This window comes from Coenobita brevimanus, chromosome 97 (assembly GCF_032717465.1).
Source record: "Coenobita brevimanus isolate Jiangsu-jjx chromosome 97, ASM3271746v2, whole genome shotgun sequence".
Classification (NCBI taxonomy): Eukaryota; Metazoa; Arthropoda; class Malacostraca; order Decapoda; family Coenobitidae; genus Coenobita; species Coenobita brevimanus.
In genome coordinates this window covers 31,389,787-31,405,265 of record NC_137050.1, presented here as the reverse complement: position 1 = coordinate 31,405,265, position 15,479 = coordinate 31,389,787, and the positions used below count along the sequence as shown (strand labels likewise).

The window sequence follows — 15,479 nt, the reverse complement described above, 5'->3', positions numbered from 1 at the left end:
CTGTCTTTCATGCATACAATTCTTTGTAAAATTCTTCAACTCTCTTCACCATCGTGTCTCTGCATTTAATGAATTCACCATTTTTTTCTTTCAGTGATGTCATTTGTTGCTTTCCTAGTGCCACTTTACTTCGGACCTGTTTCAGACTTTTTCCATTTTCGATGGTTTCTGTGATCTGATCAATGTTTCTCTTTCTTTTTCTTCTTTTTGTCTTTTATTGATAAGTTTATTTAATTCCGCTTGTTCTGTTCCGTCTTTCATTGTTTTCACTTTCACTTCCTTTTGTTTTTCATAAGCTCGAATGTCTTTTCTGAATATTTCTTAGCGTTGGTTGTATTAGGTTTTCCTACTACCTCCGCTGATTCTCTTATATATATATATATATATATATATATATATGTATACCATGTTGAGTGCACCGCTTCCCGTCCAATCAGCGAAGTTAAGCAACGTTGGGTCTGGTTAGTACTTGGATGGGTGACCACCTGGGAACACCAGATGCTGTTGGCATCCCTACGTGTCAAGTGGGGTTGGTGGAGGATTAGTGCCCCTCCCTGTAAAACAATTAACTCTAAGCCATTGGCCACCCCGTCTGGGATACATGGCGTCTGGCAATGAATGAAAAAAAATATATATATACAGTATATGTATATATATATACACTATATGTATGTATGTATATTTATATACAGGTAAGCCCTTAATTCATGCGAGGGTTAGGTTCCCAGACCCTTCGCGTATGTGGTAAATTCACGTATATGTTCTGCCCTTGTGTGCACATAATTACGCATGTCTATTAAGTATATTATATCTGAATAATACTGTCTATGCATACATACACTTTATAAACTAGCATAAAGTATGAAAAACAACAAAAATGTAAGAAATTTAAAACTGAAACCTGACAAGCACAGGCATACATGGAGACACTTGCAGTCTGGGGCACTAGCCCTCACTGCCTCCCGTATGCTACATTCTGCCTTCTTTATTGTATGAACAGTTGACTCATTCACCCCAAACATATGGTTCCAAGACAATTCACAGGCATAGGTGGAGACACTTTAACACCGTCTGGTGCACTAGCCCTCACTGTCTCCTGTATGCTACGTTCTGGCTTCTTTTTATTGTATGAACAGTTGACTCACTCCAAACATACGGTTCTGAGACAATTCACCATCAAGTCAATTCACTGTCAAAACATAGACGATTCCCCTTCATTCTAATAATATACTTATTATTGATTATTAATACTTTCATAACTAATTTTCAGAGGGATTTTATAACTCATATAAGTAAAAAACTAGTGTACTGTACTTGCTAAATAAACTGGTATGTAAATAAATGACGGGGAATCGTCCTGACAGAGAATTGTCGCCAACATTCCTCCCTGAAATTTGTCCAGCACTTTAACTTTGTCACCACATCACTTTACGAGTCAGTTTTGGTGTGTTACTACATTCATCACTAGCACTACGCTTAGGCCCCATGTTGGCAGACAAGGCAAGCAATCACTGGAAGGCAGAAAAATAACCCACAAATAACGATCCGCCAGTCAAGCATGGTTCTACTGTCGGATTCAAACTGACTCTGGGGTGTGGTAGACCGACCTCCCACACACATACACACACACACACATACATATATGTATGCACACGGGCAGCAGGTAGGCATTTTTATATTTTATTTATTTCTCTTGTAGATTAAAATTATTTATTTGAATACTATAATTTTGTTTTAATTATTGTACGAAAAATTCGTGGATAACCGAAATCGCGTGAAAAAAGTTCGCGTAAATTAAGGGATTACCAGTATACTGTGTGTATATATATATATATATATATATATGTATGTATATATATATATATATATATATATATATATATATATACAGTACCCTCGCGTCCAACACGCGTCTCTCCAGCACGATTCGCATCCAGCATGGAGAGCAAAAAATTAGTATGATTTAATATGATTTAAGTACTGTAAAACGGGTGCGTAAGCATAACACTGACGGAGCTCCGAGAAGTGGGTGAAATCCGCAGAGTTCGCCTCTAGCACGAGCACCCCTGGTCCAACACGCTCATACTGGACATTCCCGTGACGCTGACAGCCAGTCAAAACTTATGATCAAGTAGCCTCCCCCGCCCGCTATCATGACGAGATCGTGATGTCGCCCAATGAAAAACGCTTCTGTTCTCACATGATGTTTTGTTTAAATTTTTCCCGCCACAGCGCCATTCAGTCGCATAATTTGCATTGGACGGTGCTTTTTTCTCGCTGCATTTTCTGCCCTTGCTACTGCATTTTACCCTGCTCACTATGCCTTGGAATCCTTCTAAGAACCCCAAGAAGTGGCAGCACCTCCCTCCGGCCACCAAGCTAGAATTCATCGAGAGGCAGAAGAAAGGGGAGAGGAATTTCAAAGGATTTATGAGGGAGGTTGAGGAGGAGCAGCAGCCATTACCCGCTAGTGACACCAGCAGCCATCCTCCAGGGACCCAGTAGGACTACCTACAGTCTCGGATATCACCTTCCATTCCCAGCAAGCCCACCAACACTATCCTAAAAGGTTAGTTATAATTCATAGTACAGCACCACTTATTATAATTACAGTAGTACCAATATATGTATAGGTATATGGTAGGTATTTAGGGTGACTTTTCCTAGGGTTGCTGGCATAATTCATTTTTCCCCATAAGCTCTGTTGTTTGTCCAACACGTTTTTGGTCCAACACATGACCTATGCATGACAATATTACCGTGTTAGACGCGAGGGTACTATATATATATGTAATTATATTCGTTTTCGTTTTTAAAGGCTCCAACATGCTTGCATGTGTCGGCCATGGTCACCTAATGGCGGGTCTCCACGCTGCACGATCCATTGCAGCCTCACTGTTCAGTCCCTTAACCCTAAGGTCACACTTAATGACCTCGTCCCATGTCTTTCTCGGTCTACCCCTCATAACCCCACCCCCAATATTAACACTTCTCACCTTCCTCACCCAATTATCATCCCCCATCCTCTCCACATGTCCAAACCACCTCAATCTACCTCTCCTCATCACAACACCAATACACTCCAGTCCCATCCTACCTCTCAACTCTTCCATTGTAAACCCAGCCCCTCCAGGCTTTGGACGCAGGGACGCACTGCACATCCACCTAATCATTGTCATTTCTGTACGTCTGAGCTGGCGAATGTCTTCCTCCTTCACTGCCCAGGTCTCACTGCCATACAGCATGACACTCCTAACACATGCTGCATACAAAGACCCCTTAGCACATAGGGAGAGCCCTCTCAATGTCAGGAGAGGCAAGAGCTCCCTGAACTTCTTCCAACCACTTCTCACCCTAGCCACAGAGCTAGCTCCAGCCCCACCTCCAGCACACAACATGTCTCCCAAATAACAAAACTCTTCCACACACTCAAGAGATTCACCAGCAAGTTCAATCCTTTCACGTCTGACAATCTCCACCTGCTCACCCCGGCACGCCGTACACATAAAATCAGCATTATCTTGCAGTCTACCTCTGATACCACTACATCTCTTATGCACCCATTTATCACACACACCGCACAAGATGGAATTACTTCCCACGCCCTTGTGGCAAACTGCACATGGCCACTCTCCCTCGTCTTTGACAGTACCGCCACCAACCCTAGATATCATCACTTTTGTTTTATCTGCATTCACCCTTAAACCCTTGTGCCCCATACCATCTCTCCACTTCCTAAACCTTTCCTCCGCCTCCCTTTCATTCTCTGCAATCAACACCAAATCATCAGCATACAACAACTCCCACGGGAGTCTGTTTCTAAAGTCACGTGAAAGGGCTTCAAGTACCATGATAAACAACATGGGACTCAAGACTGACCCCTGATGCACACCAACATTCACGGAAAACTCATCACTCAAATCTCCATTCACTCTCACCTGGGTGTGAGCACCCACATACATGGCCATAACCACCCTAACCAGCCACTCCTCCAAGCCAAGCTTTCTCATTGCCCACTTCACGACCTCCCTAGGGACTCTGTCAAAGGCCTTTTCCAAATCAACAAAGACAAAATAAAGATCCCTTCTCCTACCAATATATTTTTCCTGAAGCTGTCGAACAATGAATATGGCATCAGTGGTCCCCCTACCTGGCATAAACCCAAACTGCATCTCATCAATATTCACTCTTTCTCTAATCATACCTTCTAAAACTCTCTCCATTACCTTCATTATCTGATCTAAAAGCTTTATACCTCTATAATTTCCTCTTTCCAGGGCATCACCCTTCCCTTTATACACATTTACAATTACACTCTTCAGCCAATCATCTGGGACAACACACTCATAAATAATCCTATTTATCAGGTCAGTGACTAAACTCACCCCTATATCGCCTGAGGCCTTCAACATTTCGGCAGTCAACCCAGACACACCCGCTGCCTTCCCCACCGTCATCCTGCCTATTGCCTCACTCACAGTAGCAGTATCAATCAAAGGCCAAGGGCCAGACACTGGATCTGCTGGCTCCAAACCTTCCCTGTCCCAGTCAAACTCCTCATTCAACAACCGGTTATAATGCTCTCTCCATGCATCTTTAATATCCTCACTGTTCACCACTACCCTTCCTTCATCATTCTTCACACACTGCTCACCTATGATATCCCGATTATCCCTCTTCACCTGACCTGCCACCCTAAATATATTTTTCCTTTCCTCATGATTTAGGTTATCAAGTAATTGTGACTCAGACTTTGCCCTGTATACCTCTCCTAGCCCTACGCTTGGCAGCCAAATATTCCTCTTTGCTATCACCATTCTTCCATTCCCGGGAAAGCCTTCTTTTCTCCTTAATTGCAGCTTCTACACCCTCATCCCACCACCAAGTTACTTTATGTCTTGGTGGTCCTCTTGTCCAGCCGCATGTTACATCAGTAACTCCCAAGAAATTGTTCTTGAGGGCTCTGTACTGTTCATTAACGCCTCTGTCTACAGCTCTCTGTTCAGCCACGACTCTCCTCAACTCGCTATAGAAGGTATCCCTTACTACTTGGTTTTTCAGCTTCCATATTTTCCTCCTAGGTACATAAGTCCTCTTTTTCATCACTTGTTCTTTAAGCACCATATCACAAATCAATAGTTTGTGCTGCTGCACACACTCCTCACTTCCTATAACTTTAACATCCCTCACTAACCTCCTATCGGCCCTCCTAACCAGAAAATAATCTATCTGACTGCTATTTCCCCCAGACTCATACGTAATTAACCTACTGTCTCTTTTCCTATAATATGTGTTGCACACAATCATGTCCGTTGCCTCCCCAAACTCGAGTATCCTTTCCCCTTCTGCATTCCTTAGACCATATGCACATCCCCCATGCACTCCTTAATAACCTTGTGCTGCTTCACCTACATGACCATTTAAGTCCCCTCCCAAAATCACTATCTCATCATCCCGCATACCGCCCACTACACGTATTAAATCATCCCAAAATCTGTCTTTCTCTGATTCATCCAATCCTGCCTGTGGAGCATATGCCGATATAATCACAGCTATCTTTCTTCCCAACAGAATTTTCACTACCAATATCCTATCGCTTACTCTCAAAACATTCATAACATATTCCTCCCATTTCTCCGCAACCATCACACCAACACCTCCATATCCGTCTGTCCCCCCCTGCCAAAACAACTTATAGCAACAGTCCTTCCCAACAATCTTTCTGGCTGATCCACCCCTGTACTGGACTTCCTGCAAACACGCCACATCCACCCACCTCCTATATATATATATTCATGCCCTCTTGAAAGCAGTCATTGTCCACTAGGTTGGGACTGTTCATCCTGGTTGGTGTCCAATGGCAGAAAAATGCATTTTGTCATAAAAGAATGAATATACAGAATGCACATAACTGGTACCTGCAGAGCTTGCCATTAACCCCTCAAGACCGATGCCGCACGATAGTGCTCTTGTGTAATTTGACACGCCAGCCTGTCCCGCACGATCGATAAAGATACACAGATAACTGGGGAAGGGTAACTCCGCCCCTTTGGTAACGTATATAGGATCAGACCAATGAGAGCTAGAGTGTCTGGGGTGGTATGGTGTGATTGGTCCCCTAAGATGGGGGAGAAGGAACCCCCTCCCCACCACCACCGTCACTTTACCTCCCTCAGCCCCATTGCTTCATCTCCACATTGTTTCTTCCCAACCAACCATACCCCAACATACCCCATACAGCGGTGTGTGTGCATAGCAACCCTTCTCCCCTCTCCCTCCTCCCCTATCTCTCCCTCCTCTTCCCCCCTCCAGCCAGACACACTGCACCTCTACTTTTCGCCTGGCTTGTTTTGTTGCTATGGGCGTATGCCACACTGACATTTCATGCCAAGGGAACACTTTATGTTGACATTAGTTATGTTCTGTATATATAATTATTTATCATAAATAATGCATTTTCTGTACATTTTCTGTTTTCGCCCATGGGGGATTGGTAACTTTTTTGCATCTTTGATGGGCAATTGTGCGATAGCTACAGTATTTGGTCAATCTGGCTGAAACATACATTTTCAGGTGTGTAAATTCAGTCTCTTGAAATGTGGAAGGACACAAGTCAAGAGTGAGAGCAGTGGAAATGAGTTATTTAAGAGGAGCCTGTGGAGTCACGTGGAGAGACAGGCTGACGAATGAGGATATAAAGGAATGTTGTGGTGTGGATGTGGATGTGATAGGAAGCGTTATGAGGAATACACTGAGGTGGTTTGGCCATGTGGAGAGGATGGAGGGTGAAAGACTGACGAAGAGAGTGTATATGAGTGAGGTGGAGGGGGAAAGAGGGAGGGGGAGGCCGAGGATGAGATGGAGGAATGGGGTGGAGAGGTATATGAGAGAGGGGGGTGTGAGTTGGGAGCAGGGCAGTGAAATGGCGGGGGACAGGGCGACTTGGAGGCGATTTGTTTGTGGCCACCCCAAACGGGATTGAGGCGTCTGGCAATAGATAGATAGATAGAAATGTGGAAGAAAAATTCTTACGTTGGTGAAAGTCGAAAAATTGACCTTGTTTTGCGCCTGGAGGGACAGACCTGCTGAGCGAATTGTGTACTTTAGAGGTTAATGATGCAGCTCTTGTTATATTTCTACCTTTACTTAATTTTGAATGTCAAAATTTTGACATATGAATACCATGTGAGTGTAACTTGACTCAGTACCCATTATAATCTAAATATGAATCATCAGAAAAAGAGCTGCCATACCTTGAAGGTGTACTGTGTATAGCCAGTTCAGCACAAATAATGTCCATGATCTTTTCGTCAGGTGATCTTTTACAAAGACCCGTGTTTGATAGGCTGCTGTAATTTTTAGGTTCTGTGTAACCAGACTGTGTTGCTGACAGAAACCAAGAAGCCCTAGATGCATTTTGAATTCCTGACTCCAGCCTTGACCCATTGTGAATCACAGATTTGTAGCAGAAAATTGCAACTTGATAAATATTTACTTGATGTTGAAGATCTTGTTGTCCAAATTTAATTACACTAAACTTGAGAATCTACTGTACTTGCGCCTTTACCACTGAATAGAGAAGGGAGAAAGAGAGAGAGAGAGAGAGAGAGAGACCACAAAATCATTCTTCTGGCAACTAGAGAGAGACCAAAATCGTCTGCCAGAACTTAGGTAAACATCTCTCAACAAGTTGGTGAGAGATTCAGTTTTCCTGTGCATTTCTTTTACTGAAGTTTTGCTTGTTTTCTTTTAGAACCTTTGGATGTGATGCAAAAATGAATAAGAAAGAGAGAGAGAGAGAGAGTGTAATTATTATCCCTTAACTTAGCTTTGAGAGAGAGAGAGAATGGGGGGGGGGGGAGTTAACACTGTATGTCAGCTGCATAGAGGTCAGAATCCAGAATTGCCTGCATTGGCTTAACGTGAACATCATCTCCTCACTGATAAAGAGATGCTAGTATCATCCCTACTATTTAGTTTTCTCTTTTTCATTTGCCTTCTTTAACCATTGGATGCAACTGGAAAATGAATAAGAGAGAGGGATAACTTAACAGGAGGAGGAAAGGAAAGAAGAAAGAAGAAAAGAGGAAGAGGAAAAATGGGAGAAAAAGGAAGGGGGGGGGGAGAGAAGAGAGACAGATTCTGTTGTGGTCTGTGAGTGTGAGCTTTTATGATGAAAATATATCCCTGTGCACACACTTTTGTTTTGAAAACTCTGTGTACACATGACTAATTTGCATGGTACCCCTAATTTAACAAATGACTGCATAAACTGGTTATTGTACTAACACATACCCGGTAAACATGGAACCTACTGTGTGTTTGTTTTAGATGTAACTAACCTTTGTTTATGTTTAAAATTGCTTTACATAACATTATAGGTATACATTGGTCGTGGTCAAATACCAGACCACCTTTTTTCCCATAGGTTATATACTCTGTAATTTCTGTGCTTCTAACATTGAGAACTTCCTGTACAGTACAGTGACATTTTAGCATGCTTATTATAGTATTTACAGTGTTTTTTCAGTATTCAAACAGTTATATAACAGACATTTTCTTAAAGGGGGTTAAACCCCCCTTGGAAGGGTGTTACGTCACTGTCAGTACCGTATGTCAACTACCAGCACCCCTTGAATAGCTTTACGCTAGATACGAGAGAGTTTACTGTACATTACTGTACTTTATCACATCCTCTATCAGCTGGAAAGACAAGAAAAAAACAAAAATTGGAAACTTAAAAATCTCCTCCCCCCCACATGGGATGTACTTTGGATTTCTGGTCCATTGTAGTTTATGGATTAAAAGTTGTTAATTTGAGCTGTCAGAAATTGACCTCATGTGAATCTGGGCTCTGATGTAAACCATTGCTATGACCAGATGCAACCATCTGTAAATACATTGAGAAACATTGTGTGTGTGTGTGTGTGTGTGTGTCCCAGGGATGAAAGTACAGTACGTGATTGTACTTTTTGTGCTGAGTCCAGATATGTTGCAAAATTTCTCTAGCAGGGAAGGTTTTTGAGTGACATGCAATTTAATTTTTGATATTTACATACTGTACCTGTTAAAATTTGATAAAAAAGACAAATAGTCAGCCAGCATACTGGGGCTCCAGTTGCCTTGGTAATGCTTTTTCATGTTAGAAATGTCCTGATGAAAATGCCCACAGTGTTCATTGCTCACTGCACCAAGGTTTTCTTGGAAAAAAAAGTCCAAATAAAGTATAAAAAATGAATTTAACCCTTATGTTACCATTTGACGCAGGCTGCGTCCTGCCACCGGCAAGTACTTGGGAGGCAGGCCTCGGTGCTCTAGGCCACACACTGAGGGACCCCCCCTCCTGTCACCGCACTATTCCTACGCACTCGATAGTTCATAAACCATTTATCCTCACACTCTTACTTATGCTCTGATAACTTTTTTTTTTTTTTTTTTTTCCCCATCGTAATCCTGAATATTAATGTACTTGCTTATAGTGTTGTAAAAAAGATCAGCCAAATATAAATTATGCCTTTATTTATTTTTTTTCCTCAGAAAAATAATTTTTATGGTAATTGTTACTGAGGAAAAGTTATAAGGAATTTATTTGGCTACATTTTGGTGTATAAAGAATAATGTAGGTCAATTAGGGCTGATTTTAGGGAACGCAAAAGGAAATGATCTTACATCGAGCAAGGCTCATAGCACACTGACTGGGGCAGCTGAGTGACACTGGGTGCGAAGCGGGTTGAACACGGCTGAGGGATACATGGGGACACAAGTAGTGCATTATTCTCTCCCAGAAATCATTCCATAACCCAAAAAACAAGGTCCATTACGTTCAATGCAACCGGCATCAAATGGTAACGAGCGGTTGAAATGTGCACAGACGCAAGCTGCGTCAAATGGTAACGAGTGCATGAAATTTGCAGTGCACCCATAAACACCAAAGGGTTAATGACATATTGCATTGCATTGCTCGGTAAGACATAAGGTCACTCACTGTTCCAGGATAGTTTTTGGCCTTGTGATTTCCCAAAAAATTCTTGCAGATGCTTTTGAAACTCAGCCACATTGCTTTCTCAACATCATCAAAGCTTCATTCATGTCTACTTCAGATCTCTTATCTCTTAACTGTTCTTTGATCTAAGGGCCTACAAAAATACCCCCTTTAATCTTGGCATCACTGATCCAGGGAAACATATTTCTCAAGTATGTGAATCCAGTTTGCATTTTATCCATTGCTTGAACAAAGTTTTTCATTTCTCAACATCATTATAGCTTCATTCATGTCTACTTCAAATCTCTCATCTCTTCTGATCTGAGGGCCTACAAAAATACCTTCTTTAATCTTGACATCACTGATCCAGGGAAACTTATTTCTCAAGTATGTGAATCCAGTTTGTATTTTATCCATTACTTGAACAAAGTTTTTCATATGTCCAAGTTTGATGTGCAGAGGAGGAAGGTACACTTTCTCAGGGTCTGCAAGTGGACTGTTCATAAAATTTTTCTTGTCTGGAACAAGTGAGGTACCTTTTGGCCAATTCTGCTGAAGGCAGTGCCTTTCACTTGTCCATATTGTCCCACTCACATAAAAACAACAGCAATTTGTGTAACCTAGCTGCAGCCTTAGCAAAAGAACATGACCTTTAGATGTCCACAGATATTCCACTTTTATTTCTGATACTGAACTTTTTTCTGAAAGCAACATCATGTCATATGAGTCTTTCATGTTTGCAGCATGTGAATGGGTACAGAAGGAAATTTATTTTCATTATGAAGAACTGCCTTCAGGCTGACTTTTGAGGAGTCAGTGAGCAAGCATCACTCATCCACGTTATGTTCATAACCAAGAGCCTCCAAGCTGAATTAGCATCTTTACAAAACACAAGTCCACCCTTCTGAGAGAAGATTTCTTTGCATTCATCATTGTGGCTGCAGAAAAAAACAAACTTTAGTATCACACTGCAGTGCCTAAAAGTTCAGCCAGCATCTTAGATAAATCCAAGTGACGAGCAAGGTCATTCAGGTCTCATGACAGTACTGTAAATGTGGTTCATTGAACAAACGGGAAGCCTGGCATGTTGGATCAGAAACTTATTCATCTTCTCCCTTTTGATATGCTTCAGCTGCTTGATTCCTCAGCACATAAAGTTACATGGTCAAAAGGATTTGGTAGTGAAAGTTCAGCACTGTGGGGAACTGTTCTCATTGCGGATGATAGATTAAGGTATTTCGCTTAGCTTTTTGTTTTTGAAGTACAGTAATCCTTTTTAGATTAACAAGGCAGAGATAGCAGTCTGTTGTGTGATATTTAGATTCCCTCCAGATCATTGGAACAACAGGTGGCATGTGATGTAAACCATTTACACATCCTATGAGTTGTCTTGCACATGTCACACAACAAATGTGTAGAGCCCAGCTTTTGCCTTGATCGCCCACTTTACATCTGAAATAAAGTTCATAGCATTTTTTTTCTACTAATGGTGTAAATTTTTTTCTGGGATTTAAAAGTTAGCTCATCATTCATTGGAATGAACAATGGTTGAACACTTGATAAATAAGAAAAAAACAGTTGGAATGTCAGTAGCATTGGATGTGAGAGTAGCATGTCCGGGTTTAAGAGAGCCAGGTAAGGACATGGAAAAGTCATTATGGGTCAGCCACAGCATGCTTTGAGCCACATTATATTATGGCATAGATTTCTTAATTTGTTAGTGTGAATTTGGAAACCAATTTTGAACTGCAGAGTTGTTAAGCATTAGCCACCTTTCCATGGAAAGGATACAGAATGATATTGCCACATGTGTTTATGTAAGCAGAAAAGGCATAAAGTGTGAGATCATCTCTGAAATGTCCAAAGTTCAAAATAGCAGCTGCAGGTAGTTGTCATAATGCACATGTTCACTGACACTGATGAGGAGCCTACACATTCTGGCACTGTGCATCCTTGGTGGAGCTAAGTACTGTAGTTGTGGCATCCACCTGGGATCCTTGCACCTCACCATGGGGGAGGACCCTGGTCCATCCCCGATGAGTTGCAGTGTACTAAAAGGGGGCATCAGTTCCCTGCACAGTTTACATACAGTATTTTAATGTATTTGTTGGATGATTGTATAGAAGCAGTTGCTTCCTGTGGTCAGTGGGTCTGCTTGGCCAGACAGATGGATTAAGTATCAACAACCTATTCAAATTTTCCAGTACTTAACAGATGATGTCTATCATAAACCTGTTTATATACCATATAACCAAATAAGTAACTTCATACACACAGGGTGGATGTATGAAGAGCGGGGAAGAGGACGCAAGCTGAGTATGGTTACCAAGATGTGGCTCGTTGCGCTGAAGGTGATGACCAAGTTCTCTCGACCCATGCTGTACTCTTACCAGGGTTCTCTCCCACACCTTCCACTCCCTGCTCTCAGTGATACCATGACCAGGGTAAGTATGATCCTTTGAACCTTGTGGTCAAAGACATTTATAGAATGTGCAGAGGAATTATAATTTTGATTATTGAGAATTTGAAACTCTGAACAGGTTTTTGTGATAAGACTTTATGTATAGTAACACAGTGTAGTAAAAGTCCTACAGACCTCTTTGCTGTCTGAATCCAAAGTTTCCAGGGAATGTGATTGATCTGGACTTGTTACTCTTCATCATCATTTTTTTTTTTTTTTTTTTTTTTTTTTTTTTTTCACTACCAATGGATGGGAGAGGGAGGGGAAGATATCTGAATGGTACAACATTTATCAAGAAAAAACAGGATTCCAGGATTACCACATAACTTCTTAAGGGTGGAGGTAGACTTCAGAAAGATATTGTTCATCTCTGTTTTTGTTATTTCTGTTAGGATTGTATAGTACTTACTTTACAGTAAGCAAACTTGTGGTAGGTGGGGGCGACCATCATCCACTCACTTGATGTAGTGCTGCCTACTTCTTCCTTAGCCTTTATCATTCTTTTTCTGTGCCTGCCCTCCTCTCTTCCTATTTCTTCCATCTTTCCTGTCACTTCTTACTGCTTTTCTTTCCTTTGCAGGTGGCTTTACATTGAGAGACAATCTAAATGGTTTCTTGTAAGCCAAGAAACCATTTACAACGCTAGGTGGTAACCATATAGCCAAACCATGCGTGCTCCCTACGTGTCAAGTGGATTTGTGGAGGGTTAGTGCCCCTCCCTGTAAAACAAATAACTCAGTCAAATGGCCACCCCTTGCAGGATTATGGCATCAGACAATAGATAGATAGATAGATATATTTAGGCAGTGAACATGATTGTGTGCAACATGCATTTTAGGATGTAAGAGTAGGTTTAATTATATAAGAGTCTGGGGGAAATAGTAGCCAAATAGACTATTTTCTGGTCAGGAGGGCTGAAAGAGGTTGGTGGGGGATGTTAAAGTTATAGGGAGTGAAAATTGTTTGCAGCAACACAAATTACTGATATGTGACATAGTGCTTAAAGAGCATGTGGTAAAGAAGAGGACCTGTGCACATAGGAGAAAAATATGGAAGGTAATCCACTCACTAAGTGTAGTGCTGCTCTCGGGTGTCTGCCCTTTCCTTTCCTCCATTCTTCTTTCCTTCCATCCACTTCTTTCTTTCTTTCCTTCATTCTTTCCTCATTCTTCCACCTGCGGGTGACTCTCCACTGAGTGACAAGCCAAATGGTTTCCTGTACACCAGGAAACCATTTACTACACTGGGTGGTAACCATATAACCAAATTTTGGTGCTTTTTGGTTTAGTAGGTAATTATGGCACTCCAAGGGGTGGTTGGGGATGAGTGAGGCTGGTCACTCTCACCTTAAATGTCAGGACCAACTTGCCTAGCCCCGTGCTCCCACGCTTCTCATGGGGCAACGTAAGATTCAATGATGGATGGATGGATGGAAGAAAAACCAAGTGACAAGGAAGCCTTCTGTAGCAAGATGATTAGAGTGGTGGCTGAAGAGGGAGCTGTTGACAGAAGTGTTAATGAACAGTACAGTGCACTCAAGAACAATCTCCTGATGGTTAATGATTCAGCGTGTGGATGGACAAAGGGACCCCCAAGACATAAAGTAACATGGTGGTGGGATGAGAGTGTAGAAGCAGCAGTTAAGGAGAAGAGAAGACTTTTCCAGGAATGGAATAGGGGTGGTAACAAGAGGAATGTTTGGCTGCCAAGCATAGGGCTAGAAATGGGGTATACAGGGCAAAATCAGTCTCAGAGACTTTTACTGGATAACCTAAATAACGTTGAAAGGAAGAATATGATATTTAAGGTGGCAATTGGATGAAGAGGGAAAACAGGGATATTGTAGGTGAGCAGAGTGTGAAGAATGATGGAGGAAAAATAGTGGGGAACAGTGAGGATATTAAAGACACCTGGAGAGAGCTTTATAACCAGCTGCTGAATGAGGAGTCTGACTGAAATAGAGAAGATTTGGAGTCAGTGGATCCAGTGTCTGTCCCTTGGCATGCTGCAACTGTGAGTAGGGCAATAGGCAGGATGCAGGTGGGGAAGGCAACAAAGTGTATATGGGTTGACTGCTGAAATGGTGAAGGCATCAGGAGATGTAGGAGTGGGGTTAGTAACTGATTTGATAAATACAATTACAGTAAAACTCCTGTAATCCGAATGGCAGGGGACCAAGGGTCTTTTGGGCTATTGGTTTTTCGGACTAATGAGAGGGACCTCTCAAAACATTAGAAATAAGTACACTCATGATTGCTAATTTCTGCCTAGGGGTGCCCTCTTCCTATCTCTGTATACCCAGGGAAGAGGGGAGGTTGTGATGAAACGAGCTCCACCTGCCTCTACCACAGCTTCCAACCCTCCCCCATACTACTCAACCCCCTCCACCCTGGCAGTTACATCTCAAGCTGATTTCCTGCCTAACACTCATGGTCCTACTACTAATACAAACATAGAACAGTAGGATATGTAAAAAGTATATAATACAACTGTCAGCACGCTGCAGCAAGAAATTAACGCATTATGACGTTGACAGTAAACAGAAACATTAACAACGGCCACGTCAGGTCTCATGTGTTGAGTGCACTGTTTTGCAAACACACACACACACACACACACACACACACACACACACACACACACACACACACACACACACACACACACACACACACACACACACACGGATTCAATCGAGGCGCACGTGCGACATCGGCGCTCCGTACCGAACCAACACGGTCAGTGGCATTACCTAAATTAGTATCTTTGTATGAGTCAAGCTCTGTACCAGGTTAGACTAAATGATTTTTCATTATTAAAAGGAAAAAAATCACAAGTTTAAACAAGACTTGTTCAAACAGGAAATAGAACCAAGACAAAAGAATACTCTGAGTCATCTGAGGTTTGTTTAGACTACAACAACACGGGGATTGTAAGTACATGATCTGCACTTTTAGTATTGCAAAATGGATACGTACTTTGGTAAAGGAAATCTGGAAAAGAAAAGGGATAAAGGTAAAAAGCAAAATGATGATT

The 15,479-nt window shown here is 41.9% G+C and overlaps 1 protein-coding gene and 1 pseudogene across 1 annotated transcript in view; both read left to right on the top strand.

The window, feature by feature from the left end:
- The window catches only part of whd (carnitine O-palmitoyltransferase whd), a 454,516-nt gene that overhangs the window by 80,615 nt on the left and 358,422 nt on the right, over positions 1-15,479 (top strand). The window contains exon 4 of the mRNA XM_080283386.1: positions 12,260-12,426. Coding sequence (XP_080139512.1) covers positions 12,260-12,426 — 167 coding nt within the window. The remainder of the gene's footprint in view (positions 1-12,259; positions 12,427-15,479) is intronic.
- LOC145413877 (5S ribosomal RNA) lies at positions 392-510 on the top strand (annotated as a pseudogene).